Source organism: Anolis sagrei, chromosome 3, assembly GCF_037176765.1.
Source record: "Anolis sagrei isolate rAnoSag1 chromosome 3, rAnoSag1.mat, whole genome shotgun sequence".
Taxonomy (NCBI): domain Eukaryota; kingdom Metazoa; phylum Chordata; class Lepidosauria; order Squamata; family Dactyloidae; genus Anolis; species Anolis sagrei.
Genome location: NC_090023.1, coordinates 131,488,556 through 131,507,466, shown reverse-complemented (window position 1 = coordinate 131,507,466; position 18,911 = coordinate 131,488,556). Strand labels below are relative to the sequence as shown.

At 39.0% G+C, this 18,911-nt stretch overlaps 1 protein-coding gene across 2 annotated transcripts in view; it reads right to left on the bottom strand.

The window, feature by feature from the left end:
- The window catches only part of KLHL1 (kelch like family member 1), a 193,982-nt gene that overhangs the window by 9,953 nt on the left and 165,118 nt on the right, over positions 1-18,911 (bottom strand). For both annotated transcript variants that reach the window (XM_060769401.2, XM_060769402.2), the window contains exon 8: positions 17,124-17,286. In XM_060769401.2, the coding sequence (XP_060625384.2) occupies positions 17,124-17,286 (163 nt within the window). The remainder of the gene's footprint in view (positions 1-17,123; positions 17,287-18,911) is intronic.

Below are 18,911 nucleotides of genomic sequence, written 5' to 3'. Positions count from 1 at the left end.
TCCACACTCGCATATCGAAGATTCCACTTTGTAGCCCCATTTCTGAAGGTTGGCTCTGCATCTCGTGGTGCCAGAGTGCAGTCTGTTCAGTGCCTTCCAGGTCGCCCAGTCCTCTGTGTGCCCAGGGGGGAGTCTCTCATTGGGTATCAGCCATTGGTTGAGGTTCTGGGTTTGGGCCTGCCACTTTTGGACTCTCGCTTGCTGAGGTGTTCCAGTGAATGTCTCTGTAGATCTTAGAAAACTATTTCTAGATTTAAGTCGTTGATGTGCTGGCTGATACCCAAACAGGGGATGGGCTGGAGATGTCTCTGCCTTGGTCCTTTCACTATTGGCTGCTACTTCCCGGTGGATGTCAGGTGGTGCAATACCGGCTAGACAGTGTAATTTTTCCAGTGGTGTAGGGCGCAGGCACCCCATGATAATACTCAGATAATTTTTAGAGATTTCAAGGAGTTATATAGTAGGGGTGTGCATTTTGGGGAAAATCCTTCCAGAATTTTGTGCCATTCTCCAAAACTGCCTCACCCATTTTCCAGAAATGGAAATGGAATGGGCAATATGCCATTTTTCAGCACGGCAGATTTTTGGGAGCAATTCAGCCATAGGCAGCAATGGGGAGGCTTCATGGGCTGCAACCCCTCTCACACACAGACAGGAAGCCACTGGAAAATTGTGACTGGTTCAGACAGAAGGGCTTGTCTGTGCAACACACAATTGCCAAATGAAAGTGAAACCAGTCAGTTTTGGCAGCCGCTTAATTTGTTACTGATGAAAAAAAGGTCATGGCTGAAATGGCCAAAAAAAGATGAATCAAATGGATCCATGCAAAGCCCTACTATATATTAGAAGAGCCGCAAAAAATTAAGAAATATCAGTTAAGCGGGGAGGGAGAAAAGAAGAGGGATAACTTGATGCAGATATTTATTCATTACAGACCACATAACATATAACTTATATTTAATTACCCCAATAACCATTATTTAAAGTGAGGATGAGGATCAATTCCATGAGACTAGAATATTCTCCTCCTCTTGCTCTATATGAAGGGTTCAGAAGAAAGGAAAGGGCAAAACTGGGGTCTCCACCTCTTCTTGATGTAAAATGTGTATCTTCAAACTTGAAAATAGAATCATAGAATCAAAGAGTTGGAAGAGACCTCATGGGCCATCCAGTCCAACCCCCTGCCAAGAAGAAGGAATATTGCATTCAAATCACCCCTGACAGATGGCCATCTAGCCTCTGTTTAAAAACCTCCAAAGAAGGAGCCTCCACCACACTCCGGGGCAGAGAGTTCCACTGCTGAACGGCTCTCACAGTCAGGAAGTTCTTCCTCACGTTCAGATGGAATCTCCTTTCTTGTAGTTTGAAGCCACTGTTCCGTGTCCTAGTCTCCAGGGAAGCAGAAAACAAGCTTGCTCCCTCCTCCCTGTAACTTCCTCTCACATATTTATACATGGCTATCATATTTCTTCTCAGCCTTCTCTTCTTCAGGCTAAACATGCCCAGCTCCTTAAGCTGCTCCTCATAGGGCTTGTTCTCCAGACTTTGGATCATCTTAGTAGCCCTCCTCTGGACACATTCCAGCTTGTCAACATCTCTCTTCAATTGTGGTGCCCAGAATTGAATACAATATTCCAGGTGTGGTATAACCAAGGCGGAATAGAGGGGTAGCATGACTTCCTTAGATCTAGACACTATGCTCCTATTAATGCAGGTCAAAATCCCATTGGATTTTTTTGCCGCCACATCACATTGTTGGCTCATGTTTAACTTGTTTTCCACGAGGACTCCAAGATCTTTTTCACACATACTGCTCTCGAGCCAGGCGTCCCCCATTACTAATAGTACAGCACAAAACTAATAGTATAGCACAAAAAGGGGAAGATGGGTAAAATTCCCACAATATAATTTAAGTTGGTGGAAATATAAGTAGGATTTGTCACATTATTTTGCTCTCTTGCTCATTACATTTGGAACCAAGAACCAAATTCTTGGGATCTATTCTACCTACATTCCAATAATGTTTCAGAAAATATCATTTTATTTCTTTTGTGATACTGACTGTGGTAATTCACTTTTTCCTCTTTTTATATTTAATATGTTGTATTGCATTTTAATTGTATTGAACTTTTTTAATACACAGGAACTGCATGATAAATATTTTAGGTAGTAATTTTGCACTTTTATATTACCTTTATTTAGTTTTCAAGCAAGTAGTCTAGGATCTACGCATCAATAAGCTATTATATCTATTACATATTTCCCACTTCCCTCTTCCTCAATCTTCCCACATCTTCTATTTTTCTAGAGAAAATAATTATTGTTATGCTACAATGCATGTTGTGAGCATATTAAGAAATCAGCAATCCATAAAAAGTTTTAGGAGTTAGTGGATAGCAGGCAGACTGGTCGAGGTTGGGATCCAAAACAGTGGGAGAAGCCAATCCTGGTGAGCTGTAACCAAAAAAAGTTGTGGCCTTCTATTAACCAAACATGGAGTTGGCAGGTGTGAAGCAGAATCGACATCCCACATATAAGGGAAACATTGTGCTCTATACAGAGAAAAGTATTTCTTGCTCCCCAAAATGCTATAATTGGGTGCATCCCAAATATAACTTTCCTGTGTTTGATCTGCACTGAAAGCAACACTTTCTGTTCAGGAAATAATATTTTCTGCACAAAAGGATTATTTCCATGTAGAAACAATGTTTTTCTGTGCAGAAAATATTGTTTCTAGCCCAGAAAAGTCCCAAAAATTGAATTAGCTTTGGAAGACTCCTGTAGAGAGAAATTGTATCAGGAAGAAAATAGCTAGAAATACTCGCTTCCTTTGTGAAGAAATCATCCTTAGGATCTCAAGTGGGTACCATAGGGTCTTGCAGGCAATGTTAATCCTGATCCAGGGTCAGAAATCTTTTCCTCAGAGAAAGAATCTAAAGATGTATTCCACACAACTAGCCATTACTCCTGAAGTTCGATATATACTGTACTCATTTCAGGATGCTAAACTAGCCCATCAGGAACAGAATATTTGGAACCAGCCTCAGATAGCAACCTCATTTGCCATAGTGAAAAAGAAGGTTATAAACATTGTTAGAAGATGTCTTCAGCAGAGACATTTGATAGTATAGTATATAACTTAGAGTCAAAAAACCCCAAATTTTACAGAACAACTCCACTTCCTCCTGATTCCTTGTGTTATTTTTTTCTTCATTGATTTCACCTGGATATGATCTTTGCCACAATCTCTATTCTACCATTTGTTTATTGTAACAACTGGGCTGTTTTTCCATGTTTGGCAGTGTATTGTATTTGGATTTACTCATCCAGTCATGTCATCCTCCAACCTTCAAGCTGTAGAAGGATAGTTAATGGGGGCATTTTAAAACATTAAGAACGAAAGGGAAACCTTGACACTTAATTATAAATAATAGTAAGATAAGCCCACACCCTTTGAAAAAATCTGCCTTTTCTCATTACCGAGCCAAATTCTTTATGCCTCCCTCATCATGATATAGGCCCAAAAGAGCTAAGCGGGAGGGTGTGTGTGTGTGTGTGTCTGGGTCTTGTTGAAAGTGACAGACGTAATTATTCCATAGCAACAGAAGGTTATGTAACAACAATACCCTTCTTATTCATTTGACCAAGAATGGAAAATTAGGCTGGTGGAGTTTGTTATTCATAACTGAATGTGTCTTTGAATTATTATTGTGACTTTCAATATCCTTCTGATAGGCTGACATCACACTCCTCCCAAAAATATCATTCATGGATCAGAAAAAAATAAAATATTTGCAGTGCTATTTATGATAAGTGATAAGTGGCTCACAAATCATCACACATAATAGTGACAGCCATTGGCTTGAAGGCATCTAATGAATTTGTGGTAGGGAGCATCAAGGAACTCCTGGTTCACCAATAACTCTCTTGGGCCTCAATTCCACACACATCCTCTGCCAGTTGCTTACATTGAACTTACTTTTAAGGACACATGTATGGGACTGCACTGTAAACTACTTACTCTATCCCAGATCTCAATTTAATTGCTCACTGTAAGGAATTAGTATTCATTGTCAACATCTACTTTGTGATATACTTCATTACACAATACCAGAGGATTGCATGCCACTCAAAATACACATATAGATGGCAATCTGGGGTGGGGGCAAAGCACTTAAAACTACTTAGTATTACAGCGGTGAAATTACTCAGTAACTAAAATTCCGAATCCATTTGGAAGCTTGCTCCTGGGCAAATAAACATAATTGGTTCCAACCTACGTCAGTGCACATGTGAAAATTATTCTGATTGCATTCTAACAATGTTGACACATGAAATGCATTTCTTATAAGAATTCTTTCACAGTTTGCTGCCTATTGTCCAATTCCCAGAGAATAATAAAACTTATAGAAATGTGGACTGCTTTAAAGTCCAAGCAATGAGCAATTAGGGATGCAAAGTCTCCTATCAGTGAATGAGTGACACACTTGAAAGCTTTTATTGCCCTACGCACACTTCATGAATTCTGAGCTAGTTAAATGCACATGTAATGTTTCATTGTTAATGAAATTGTATGCTCCACCATTATGGTGCTGCTTCTAATGCCACCACAACAATATATTCTGGCAGTATGGGGTTCTGAGATATATTCCAATTGTGTTTCCACATATAGAAGGCAATTGATGTCAAGAAACCTGAAAGTGGTACTTTTTAGTATATTGGCTGATAAATTAATTTACAAGTTACAGAACATGTGAGCTAAAGTATTTATTGCAATGGTTTTAGAGATGGAAAACATTTTTTAAGGATATTTTATGTGACTTGATGTAAAACAGCAGGGAAATGTTTTTAAACTCTTGGTCTTAGAGGAAATCACATGTATTTCTGGCACATTTCTGGAAAATGTGTGCTATTGAAAACTGGTAATTGTAACCTTTTAGTGCAAGTAGTAGAACCGGAGAAAATGCTCATATAATTCTGATCAGTTTGTCCTGTTATGTTTCCTGTCTCTGTTCTCATGTGCTTAGCTTGAGAACATACCCTACTCAACCATCATTTCTACAATGTTGGGCACCGGGTGTGAATCCCTGCTCAGTCTAGTCACTAGGAAAAAAACACATTAACATTTCCCTTCACACTGAACTGTTTCTTCACAAGACCAACAGCTCAAAATATGAAAAGTGGAGCATCTCAACATTTATTGTCACATATGTTAGATGTCTTCTAAATATTCACACTTTAAAAGGAAGATGGCTCACATATTGTGCTGCTCTTGAATTGCTACTTTGGAAAGTGCAAAGTGCAATTATATTTTAAATAATAAAATCCTAATCATCTTCATTTAAAAATCATTCCAATTATATTAACGGTGGCTTCTCCCAAAGCAAGTGAATTTATAATCAGCAGGGGAGTGCAATCTGGCAAAACTCCATGCCATTTTTGGAGTCTGGTTTTTTGGCTACCCCTGTTCTGTTTTTAGGGAACTTCCTGAATTCATGTTGGAAAGATTTGTCAATTGGCACCATAGGTAAAATTTAGAGGCTAATTTCTCCATCGTTTTTAGGCTTATCAGCATGAAACTTACCTTAATTATAGGCCACATGTACTACTGCAAACCTTGCAGATTTCAGAATGTTTCACCAATCCACAATTTTAAAGGAAATTTTTGATGTTTCTACTATATTATTTAAAAAAAACACAAGAGGGGGTTTGGGGAATTGAAGTCCCAAGCACACACCACAAAAGGAGAAGAGAATGGAAGTAAACAGTCAATCATGCCTCTGATTGGCTGAGAAAGAAAGAAACACAAAGAGAAAAACCTCAACTCCCATGATGCCCTGGGAGGGAGCACAAGGTTCTTTCAATGCTTGCACCACACAAAGTGCTACCGGGAAAGTGAGTTCCCATTTGCCTCAAGCAGGTGTGGGGGAAGGGAGCTTTGGGAAGGGATGGAGGAGCCTGCTGGGGAAGATATAAAAGAGGAGGAGCAGCTTTCCTAGGCTGCCTGGCCCACACGCCACTGCCTCCGCCTCAGGCAGAGTGCCTGATCTGCCCTAGCTAAGGCTTCGGCTGCCCCACACCAGACTCATTTTCATGCATTCGACAACTGAATTTGCTGAATCATTTGAATCTGGTACACAAAACTAAATCGTGCACACCCCTAATAATCTGAGGAGACATGGAATATAAAAGTAATATATACAATCAATATGTTTGCAGACTATAAAACTAGTTGAACAGGCTCCTTTATTTTCCAAAACCTGAGCAGGGGGGCATCACTCCATTCATAAGCTGAGAGTTACTTGCCAAGCAGCATGGCACAACAGATTGCTTCATGGTGGTAGACATACTTGTTTATACATGTTTTTGCAAGTAAACATACCTTGTTTCTATTTTAGTACAAAATAGATCATTAGATACTTTATGACATTGTTGTGTACTAGATAATAGAATTTTAGTGATATAATTCTTTGGCAGAACCCTCATTGTAAATACAAATGTCATCAAATCTGCAGTTTCAGAAGACACTGAAAAAGCCATTTGCTATCTGAAACCCAAGAAAAGAGGTTTCTTGAATGCTATGGTAGCTTGGGATTTTTAGTTTTATAAGGCACCAGGTCTCTTTGGTAGTGATGGCTAAAGATCTTTGAAAATGACAGCTTCCATGATTCCATAGCATTGTGCCATGTCAGTTACAGTATTGTAAACCTGCATTAACTCTACAACATAGATGAACCTTAAAAGTTGGGGCGAGAATTTTGAAAATGCATTAAGAGGCACCTACTGTTTCACTATGTTCCAAAGAGAAGCAAACCTATAGGGCCTTAAGATATTCAGATGCAGGACATGCATTATTTTGAATTGTTTCTACATTGGGTTTTCAAGGTATAAGACATTCAGAAGTTGTTTATTGTGCTTTCTTCTGCTCAGTACTAAAAAGAGGGTCATTCATTTCATCAATGCCATCTCTCACTACCCAATAGTTTCCTAATAGCTTCCCTTCCAGTAATTTGGCCACCATCACTGGACCTATACATTCTCTTACCCTGATAGGATGTTACTTCCTGAAGATAATGGACAAATTGTATTGCCGAAGGCTTTCAGGCCGGAATCACTGGGTTGTTGTAGGGCTTTTTGGGCTGTATGGCCATGGTCTAGAGGCATTCTCTCCTGACGTTTCACCTGCATCTATGGCAAGCATCCTCAGAGGTAGTGAGGTCTGTTGGAACTAGGAAAAAGGGTTTATATCTGTGGAATGACCAGGGTGAGACAAAGGACTCTTGTCTGCTGGAGCTAGGTGTGAATGTTTCAAGTGACTACCTTGATTAGCATACAGTGGGCTGACTGTGCCTGGAGCAAACTTTTGTTGGACAAATTTCTGTCTGCTCTGCTTTAACCATACCATCTTGGGTGGCCCAATTAGGAGTCCAGACTCTAATGCTATTCCTTTTAATTCCCCTTTAATTCCCCAAACTTTCAAGGGGTCTCTCAAATCCACTCACCGTATTAAGGTGTAAGAGGAGTTAAAAATGATTACATTGGGGCTATTGTACTGTGAATATAACATGAAAAAACAGGACTCACTGGAAAAGCCAAAAATTCTGGATATAGCTGAAGGCAGGAGGGAAAGAGGAACACCACATTATAGATGGATTGATTCAAGAAAGGAAGCTAGATCTATGAAGGGCTGTTAATAAAATCTCCTAAAGGTTTCTCATCCACAGAATCATTATAAAATGAAGTATCTTTGATGGTACATAGCAACAACCACAAAAAGCAGGAGGCCATAAAGATGTTCCTTCCATATTCCCTACAAGCAGTATTTGGAGGCATTCAGCCTCTGGCAGTAAATATAATGTTTTACCTTCATGACTATGCTCCATTAATAGTCTTATCTTCTATTAATATGTGTAATCCTCTTTTAAAGTTGTCCAAGTTAATATCCATACAAGTTAGTGGGGAATACTGTAGTATGTGAACAAGAGTTTCTTTTTATCTTCCCTGATTCTCTGAGCATAAAGGTTAATTGGATAACCCCAGAGTTCCAGCATTGTTCCAAGTGCAAAATTCTCTCTAACCCCTTTCTCTATAACATGCAAAAGATAATCTCAAAAGCCTTTGTGGTTAACATGTTGTCTTAAAGGCTTTCATTCAACTTCCAAAATGTCAGAAAACTACAGCTTTTAAGAGCATGTGCTTAAGGTTCGATATTGCCAACTTCTAAGCAATATGACAGAAGCATGATCCCGTATATGTCAGACACATGTCCCTTAGAGGCTTAGTTACAGGTAAGCAGACAGAAGATTTTAGAATAATATAACTTTCAAGCTGACATATAAAAGCTTTCACTCATTGCAAAGAGAAAAGGCTTATTTAACATTTTCTCCTTTATTCCTCAATCCAGGAAAAAACTGGAGAGAAGCCAAACATTCATTTAGAGTCCCAGTGACTCTTTTGCCTCCTCCGTAGCCAGCTAGCTTAGCAGGTTTCAATTCTTCTCAGAATTTGCTCATTCAGAAAGAAGTATGATGTGAAAACTACACTGATCGCACACTGAGCCTTTCAGGGTCTGCACTCTACGAATGCACATTTATGAGAAAGGGTGCTAAAGATCAGGCTCACACACTGAATTATGGATGAGCCCCAATGATTCTGTTAGAAGTAAATGTCACCAGAAGTTTTATCATAAGATGGATTGGAGGCAGAAAAGCAAAACTCTATCAGTCATAAAGCAGCAGTGAATGTTGTATATATTTTTAAATACAGCCAATAACTTGCTTTCTTAGGTCAAGCACTATAAAAAAAAACTTCAATTCTGACAAGAACAAACAATCAAGCAAACAAATATGAAGATAATTTGCAAATGTTGATTCATTCAGTATCTTCTGACTCTTTGTGGCCTCATGGACCAGCCCACATCAGAGCTCCCTGTCAGCTGTGGCCACACCCAGCTCCTTCAAAGTCAAACCAGTCACTTTAGGGATACCATCCATCCATCTTGCTCTTAGTCTGCCCCTCTTCCTTTTTCCTTCCATTTTCCCCAGCATTGTCTTCTCCAAGTTTTCCTGCCTTCTCATTATGTGACTAAAGTAATTCATCTTTGCCTCTAATATCCTTCCCTCCAATGAGCAGTCAGGCTTTATTTCCTGGAGTATGGACTGGTTTGATCTCCTTGCTGTTCAAGACACTCTCAGAATTTTTCTCCAGCACCACAGTTCAAAAGCGTCTATCTAACAATGCATTAATTTACAGAAAATCAGGCCTTTACATTCCATGCAGAGATAGAGAATAGATGGTACTACGGAGAGTATAACTTTCGACTGTAGATAGTGGTGATGGAGTGACATTTTAAAGGTTCCTAATACTAGAAAAGGTTCTTCAACTTGTCTGTAAATTGTGCATTCCAGGCAGAAAGCCAAGCTAAAATTGTTTCCTTTGGTTCTTAAGTTGCAAGTTTAAGCAACTACATCCACACAATATGGGCATATTTAATTGTGCTTAAGTTATTGTGTAATATTTTGTCAGTCTGTAGTGCTGCACCTTTTACTTTATCTCACATTTAGGTGGTAATTTAATAAAGATTATGTACCTATTAGGCCTGGGTAACAACGGAAAAAATTGTTTCTAAAATCGATTCGTTTTTTGGGGGTTTTTGCGTTTCGTTATTTAAAATAATTACAAAATTTTCCTTTTAAAAAGTTCGATATTTACGAAATTTCGTAAATGTGAAAAAAATTACAAAACATTAACGAATCGATTTCTGAAACAATAACGAATCGATTCGTTAATGGCGGACGCGACTGCGAAATACGCTAAAAACCTCCAAAAACTTCTGAAGCTTCCCTCTCCCTCTGTTGTTGACTGTTGGTGTGATATTATAATTTTTTTTCACTAATTAAACAAAAAACTTGCCCCAGACATGCGGAAATAATAACGAAACGACCTCGGAACAATAACGAAACGAATACAAGAACGAAATACGAAGCATTTACAAAACGTGTTTAAAAATTCGTTTTTTAAAAAAAATTGCTCCAGAATGGTTTGTTATCGTTTTGTAATTAAAAAAAATTAACGAATTATTAACGAATTACGAATTAACGAAACGAAACCGCCCAGCCCTAGTACCTATGCATAAGTATTCTATGATGATTTCATCACATTTGCCATCGAACAGTGTGGTGTATTCTCCTGTAATGATTATGTATATATCCACTTTTACTGGTATGACATAAAGTTACCCATTCTGAGGGCATCAGCTGAAGTACCAAGCAATTGGTATGCTACCCCAGGCAAGGAGACACATCTCAAGGCAAGCAGTGCTAGATTTCACTGTGTGAGGTGACTCTAAAGATTGAACACCACTCTTTCTCCCTCTGGGTTTCCTGGTTCAGCCTGACAGTGTTTTTTATACAAGGGAACAATGCCAGCATACCAAAAAGCCAAGTGTGATGGGAAAAGACAGGGGAGAAGGATAGTGGGTAGCTCCAGTTGTACCAGCATCACAGCTTACAAAACTCTCTGCTGAACCATGAACCGTAGTAGTAGCACATCTTTGTAGCAATAATTTATTCTTCCACATTATTAATACAAATGAACAGATGAAATGGAAATTTAAGTAAGCAACTAATAACTATTTTCAAATGACATTATTTGGGTAAAGTGTATGTATGTTGTATGCTGTTCTATGAGCACACTACAATTACTATGTATTTATTAGTAGCATGAGCCTGTCTAGAAGTTGACCCTCTGACCAACACGTTCGGTATTCCATTTGTTTGGAAGGTAGTTCAGTAATCCCAACTGTTTCTCTTTTAATCTCTCTCACATACATGTTGAGAGAGAATATTGATATCTGACATCACAAGGCCATGCCCTTGTGATTTCAGCATAGCTTACTCTCCTGTATCTAGCTGTAGTTCTGAAATTTCAGAGATGAGGAAGCACCTGACCTGACAACCCAAATGCATATGGAAAACAGGAAAGGAGATGTAAATGTGCATCACAAAGAGACACCTCTTTGTTAAATAAACCCATCCCCCTCTGTGTGTGTGTATACACACACACACAGGTATTCTATTTAATATTAATTTCTCAAAATCTACACATAGTTAGTGTTGATAAATTAATAAAAAAACAGGTTCAGAAAATTTTTGTACACTGTTGAAATGGACTCTCATTATCCAAAATCATTGCAACATCTTTTAAAAGAGCAGTTGTTTCATTTCAGGAAGGTGGACTTTCAAAGAGCCCTTTAAAAGGAATGTGGCAGTGCTTTGAATGTGATTTTCCTGCTTCTTGGCAGGGGGTTGGACTGGATGGCCCTTAAGGTGTCTTCCAACTAAATGATTCTATGATTCTATGAGAGGCAGCAGAAAGAGACTTTTAAGTGTGGAAGAAATGAGAAACAGTAAAGGAAAAAACAAACAAACAATGAAGTGACAGAAGGAAAGGATTAATGGAACCTGTGTATTTATATACTATATATACTTGAGTATAAGATGAGTTTTTCAGCCCTTTTTCAGGGCTGGAAAAGCCACCCTTGGCTTATACTCAAGTGAGGGTCTTGGTGGGGAGGTGTGCGGCTGAAAGAAGTCCATCTTTAAGCCCCACGCCTTTCCATCAGGACCCTCACCTCTCAGCATAGTGCCAGTCCCTCTTCCTTTCCCACAGGGCTCCCCATCCACTCCCTCATTCACTCACCAGTCTGCTTCTGACTCTGTCTTCTTGCCATGCATGCTGGCCTCCCTCACCTTCTTGCTGCAGCAAGAGGAGGAGGGAGGGAGGCATGCACAGCGAGAAGAGGGAGAAAGGCCTGCATGTGGTGAGAAGAAAGAGGGAGGTCCACATGCAGCAATAAGAGGAAGGGAGGCCCATGCACATGTGTGTGGCTAGAAGGAAGAGACAGAAGCAGCATGGTTTCAAAAATGGTTAAAACTGTGAGCACATGCAATTTCCCCAACTATGACAGAATGGGTAAGTCTATACTAGCAACATGTCACCTGGAAACTAGTAAATATAGTTTGAATCAGAGAGAGCATTTTGGTGGCTAATACCAGTATTTGGAACTTTCTCCCAAGAGAAACCAAATTGGTCCCACCTCTGCTTGTCTTTCATAAAAGCTTGTGAAGGACAGGCAAGCTTATGGGAGGATAGACGCAATTCATAAACAAGTTAACATTTTTTTCTTTAGTAAATCTAGTGACAACTCCAGTGCTAGTTTGCTTAATTTCCCCTATACAGAACATTCCCCATTCCTACACAGAACAACCAGGATGTGAGCATCACTATGTATTCAGCCCTAAAAGTATCAAGGTTTTGCCTAAATCCAGATAACGTAATGTACAGAGCTTGAAGGTGCTCAAAAGGCATCTTCTCTGCATGGGGAAAACATGTCCATTTATGTTGTTGGTAATCAATAACTAGCCATCATATTTCATAAAACACTAGTTGCCTCCAGGGTTATAACATACTTGAAAGCATATCTTTGAGGTGAAAAGGATCGATAAAGGGCAGAGCTTTTTCCTTGTTGATTTTGAAGGCCAGTTATTACAGAACTGTGGGGGTCTCTTGCATGGTACATCAGACTTGTGGCTTTAAACTCCTCATCCAATGGGCAATTATATGGTCAAGAACCAGAAGCTCTTTATGCCCTGATCTTTTATCACCAGTGCTCTATTACAACAGGCTAAAGGTGAGCACTTTACTTTCAAATGTACATGGACACAATTAGGAAAAAGTGGAATGCAAAAAGTACCCATTCTAACATGCATCGTGAAAAACCATACATCATTTGGGAAGCACTGTAACGGGAAGAGTTAGTAAAGTGATTACATGCATCTCTTTGATATAAACAGAGTTTCTAATAATTAAATCTCTCTGAACAAAATATATACCCTTAATTTTGTTCTGGATTTTATGGCCCTCCGCAGAGCAGTATTTGCTCTACTGAAAAAAAATCCGGTAAGTAAATACACTGTGAAAGTGCTGTGATTTCAGAACACGTTTTTCTTAAATGTCAATGCTTTGCTGAACAGCAAATTGTTTAACGAGCTAGTATACTCTGAAAACTACATGTATTTCCACTTCACCATGGCTGTATTTTGAATAGCCTTTTTCTCTCTAAGCTACCTAATGTGCCAATCTTTTAAAAACATGCAGACAAAGAATAGCACTATATGCAAAAGGATGGTTCTACAAAGACAACTAAAGTGTTTTCAAATTGGTGTCTTGCATGCTGCTTTAAGTCTATTTGGCAACCCAAAATGGATTCGCTGAGCCTCCGCAACAGCAGCAGGGAGTCCATACTGTCCAGTCATGCCATAGCCAGTAGCGACACCAAGGTGGGGGGAGACAGGGGAGGGAACAGCCATGGAAGGGGACAGGCATGAAGTTGACAGTAATAAGGAAATGTTATGAACTAACAGTGTTACAATCTGAAGTATCTGGCAGTTACTTGGCTTTTTGCTGACAATGAAGCCCCTTAGTATTACAAAACATGTTTCCCTGATGGAGATAAAAGTCACTACAACAGGTGTCAGATTTTTGGATTTTCTTTCTGTGCGTGTCTTTGGGGACCATTGGTGTAATTGATTCCTCTGTCTAAAAATGAGAGTACGCATACTCTATGATTAAGAATTAATGAGAGATAACTATCTTTTGCAGTGTAACAGTTATGGAGTTGGTTCATGGAATGAAATGGATGTCATCTTTGTCTTCAAAAGCAAAGTGTCTTAGAGAAGCCTTGGGATTTAGCTTCTAAGAAACATGTATTGAACTGCAGTTTCCACTAAAAAGGATTACCTATTATGTATGCCTTTTGCATTTAGGAATATTACGTTAAGGATTTTGCCAAGTCAGTTGTTTCTCATGAAATGATTACAGAAAATTGATCTTCAGGAGAGATAAAATGAGATATAAATAAACATCATAATAATAATAATAATAATAATAATAATAATAATAATAATAATAATAATATCAAACACCAGTTTTACTTGAATATCTCAGCACCCTCACACATGTTTAAGTTTCGAAATTATTTTCATAGGTTTTAAGAACTGTACCTATATAAGCCACAGATTTTCTGTGTGCTTAGCTATGCATAAAAAAGAAAGAAAACAAATTAATAATAATAATAATAATAATAATAATAATAATAATAATTTATATTCTGTCCTATCTCTCCGGGGGACTCAGGGAAAATTCCAATAAACAAAAGGGCAAACGTTCAATGCCTCAATAACAATAAATACAACTTTAAAAAGCCAAGATAACCCAAAATAAAGAGCAACTTAAGCATAACAGCTATAATTTAAATAAAACATAATCAATTGAAAATTATAACTAACATATAACTTAAAATTCCTTCAAAGGTTTAACACTGTACTTATAAGACCATTGAGTAAATCTACATTTTAGCTGACTAGCTACTTATGGTCATAAATTTAGAAAGAAAAATACTCTTTTAGGCCAAGAACAAAGTTGTGCAGTCAAAGCAGAAGTGTCCATTTGAGCTATTCTTTAACATTTCAGGAGCACGGTGACTTGATACAATGGAACAATGTCAATTAGAAAGTTAACTATAGTTTATGGATGAACGGATAGTATGAGGTCAATCACAATGTCATAAGAAGAGAAGTGTTATTTTTAGATACACTTTAAAAAGGAAGGGGTGGCCTTTAAAAGTTATAGGTCTAATAATACATTGATTAGATGTGTGATAAATTTATCATTGGGAACTAACAGCTAAGTAATGTATCATTATATAATCCTAAACAAAAGGTCTTCATAATGTCACAGTGTCGGCTATGAGAAATTAGAGATTATTTCCTTCTATTTTTCAAATGGTACAATAACAAGCCTAGTAAGAATCTGAACTTTCTCAAGTAAGGATTACTCAGAAAGTTACATGTCTCCACTGCAGTAAAAAGTAAAGGTGTCTTGAAGATTCAGAGTAGTGAAAGAAGTAACTGATTTTTTAAAAAGTAACAATCTAAGTTGTGGACTGGGTAAGCCTTATATCTAACTCCTTGTGTTTTACAAGACATTGCATGAGATTTAAGGGGATGTGTGGGGCTCCCTGTATAGTCTGACTTCAGACTATGTGATTGAATGCTCCAGCTAGTGACATATGTAACAATGATGGGCAGTGGAGGCATGAATCTCTACCTACCAAACAACATAAACTGACATCAACAGATTTTGCAAGCTATAATCTTCAGACAGATATGTTACTAAAAAAATAATAATCGGTGATCTATCTCAAATATAAGATAACTTTACTAGCTTTTTTAGAAACTCAATACAGAAAAGACACAAGTGCTCCTGGTCAGTTATAAGACTGACTGAGGAATAGTGATGCAGTTTGTGCTGGATAGAGCTATGCTCCAGAAATTTCAGATTCATATCTCAGTCATAGTCCAGATTATCAAATCAGACAATCCACAATTTCTGCTTTGAACTGGATTATGTGAGTCTACACTATCATAGAATCCAGTTCAAATCAAATAATCTGGATTTTATCTGGGAGTGTAGATGGAGCCCAAGAGTGTGCTTGCACAGTTAAAACTAGTGCATCAGCTGTGCCTATTCTATGATTTGACTACACCCTATTTGGATTATTGTAACATACACTACAAATTGTCTTTCTGTAAAATTTAGTAGGTACAATATATAGGATGCCTCAAAAAGACGTACATGATTTCAAATCAATACATCTCTGCTAACATGAGCTGCCCGTGAATTAATATCTTTCCATTTCAAAGGCTGTGGCATAGAGTTTCAAATTATTACTGCTAGATGCTTTTCCCAGTGTACTAATAGTTCCTCATTTGCACAGACAACTAAAGAGGATTCAAGATGGTGTAAGACTACTGGGATATTCCCCATTTGTGAAGTTACTCATTAAACCATTTGTAACTTTTTGGTAATTGTAATATTTTGCCATCACAAAATATATTGCATTGAAACCAAGTCCATCATTTTGAAACACATGATACTAGTGGTGGTGAACTTTTGGCACATGTGCCAGAAGGGGCACGCAGCACTCTCTCTGCGGGCACACAAGCCATCACCTGCCCCCCTCACCTGTCAGCATTTGCTTGCCCGCCACCAGTTTGCCTGTCTGCCACCTGTCCCCTTCCTTGCTCCTTGTTGCCTGCTGCTTTGCTCACTTGCCACTCACCCACTGCCTACCCCCTTGCTCGCTTGCATGGGTCTAGGCTCTGTGAAAACGTGTATCTATCCATAAATGCCTGCCCAAGTCTTTGGGGAAAGGCTTTCTCTTGTACCATTAATGTTTCAGTAAATGTGAGTTTCTTCACTCCTGTCTCCAAACTGAGCTAAAGAACAGATTTTATCTACTTTGCAGGGGAATAAAAAACAAACTTATGGGTCATAGCTCAGTGATGAACACCTGATTATTAATTTTTTGAAGATGTAATTTAAATGTCCTCTGTCTCAGGCTGACTCAACTCAGTGGAATTAATGTGATTTGAGATCATTATCACTACCATGGCTCAATGCCATGGAACCCCTGAGTGCTGTAGCTTGGTGAGACACCATCACTCTTTGGCAAAGAAGGCTAAAGACCTTGTAAACTACAACTCCCATGATAACATAGGATTAAGCCATTACAGTTAAAATGGTGTCAAACTGCATTAATTCTACAATGTAGGTACACCCTCGGTTCCACGTGGAAAAGGCAGATGTCTCCAGCATGGAGATATCTCCAAACCAACTGAACTGCAACACAAACAACATCTGAAACAAAATGTGAATCTGTAAATCCAGTACCATCAATTTTCTTTTCAGGTATGATTTTTTAGAAAAATGTTTTGCTTGATGAAGAGCCCAGTGGGCTTTGTAAAAGCATATATGGTGTACTTTGTGCATTTTGGCTGGCCAGTCAAGATAATGTTGTTTTGTGGATTCTGGATTTTACAAACTCCAGTTCTCCAATTTCTCTTCCTGATAGAAGCTACTTCAGTTTGCTTGTAGAAGACTGGTACACTTGATGTCTATAGTACACTGATGATAATGCTAAATGTCATCAATATTAAGAAATACATAAATGTTTAGACATAACTGTTTTTCATTCATTACAATTTTATTCCCCTACTCACTTGCCATTTAATGCTGCCACACCGACTGTGCTTCTGGCAATAGACATGCTGGCTACAAATGTCCACTGTTGACTTTGGGGGTCCCATCTCTCAACTGTGTTCAAATAACTCCAGCCATCATGACCTCCCACTGCATAAATTGGTCCTTCAAGAACAGTAACTCCTGAAAAGGAAAAGAGACAGAAAGGAGGAAAAGATAGCTATATATCAAGCCATTGAAAGAAAGATGTATAGAGTAAAATAGAGATATGTGGGACATCATGTCAGAAAGTCAAGCTATCCCACACATAGTAGTTATGTCCTTGTTTCATAGTCCATGGAGTTACAGGAATGATAGCTAGGCTACACTAAGGCTGGTTACGATGCAAAATGCCAGTTCCACCCTGGTTTGCAGCCTGGCAGGGACACCCCAAGCTGCTCTGGTGGAAAGACGGTGTTCACAATGCTCAGCCATGCCAAAGCTTGTTTGGCACTGCTGGTCCTCTATCCTACCCTACTGCTTTCAGCTAAAAGGGAAAAGATGGCTACAGAATGTTGTGCAGCTCCTTCCGAGCACCTTTGCCAGTCACATGGCATTGAACCAAGAAGAGAAGCTGTAGGATATGTGGTAGGTGCCTTTTTCTTTCTTTCAGCTGGCAAAAATGAAATGTATCTGGACAGGAAGGCCAGACATACCATGTTCCCCGATCTGCCTGTAATGGCTGCTCTGCAAAGGGATCAGTGGAGAGTGTCAATAATTCTTAAGCACAAAGTCTGAGCCCTGATGCAGGATTTAGGCTTTACCTGTGTGTTTTTTTCTTTAAAAGTTGGAGTGCAGTCAAATGAGGCAGCTTTTTTGGGTCAAATTGGATCAGCCTGTGTGTGAATGATCCAACTCTACACTGACACTATAATACAGCTTGGAGTTGTCTGGGAGGAACCAGTTTTGCTGTACAGTGATTAGGCTGACAGGTCTGGTGTTGGTTTGAGGCTAGGACAACGATTATATTGAACATGAAACCTGGCCTCAAACAACTTTGCAGGGTGTTGTTGTTATTGTTGTGGCTCCATTTTTTGCACAGATTTGCGTCAGTGCACCGAAGAAATACAGGAGGAAACGTGACAATTAGGAACGGATTAACCAATAGGAGTGTGCAATTTGGGAAAACCCTGTGCCATTTTTGCTGCCTGGTTTTTGGCTGCCTCTCCCCATTCTGTTTGTAGGGAACTTCCTAATTTTGGTAGGGGTTTCTGTTTTCATGCCAGAAAAATTCAGTCCATTTGTGCCAATGGGGAAACTTTAGAGGTTCATTTCTCAGCATGAAACTCACCTCACCTGTAGGCCACATGTACTACCACAAGCCTGCCATGTTTCAGAACATTTCACCAATCCACTTTTTTTTTGGGAGGGGGGGATTTAGTTTTTACCATAACATTTAAAAAAACAACATAAGGGGGTTCTGGAAATTTAAGTTCTATGTGCACACCACAAGAGGGGAGGAGAATGGACATGGTCAACCAGGTCTCTGATTGGCTGAGAAACAAAGTGAGAAACACACAAAGAAAAATTTCAACTCCTATCATGTCCCAAGCGAGAACACAGTGCCCATGTCACACAAAATGCTTGAGTTCCCATTTGCCTCAAGCAGGCGCCCTTTGGGAAGGGATGGAAGAGCCTGCTGGGGAAAGAAAGCAAAGGAGGAGCTGCAGCTTGCCTGATTTGCAATGCTGCTCTGCCCACACAATGCCTTCACCTCACCTCAATGACCAGCCATTGCCAGAAGAGACAGAGATCTTCATCTATGCTGA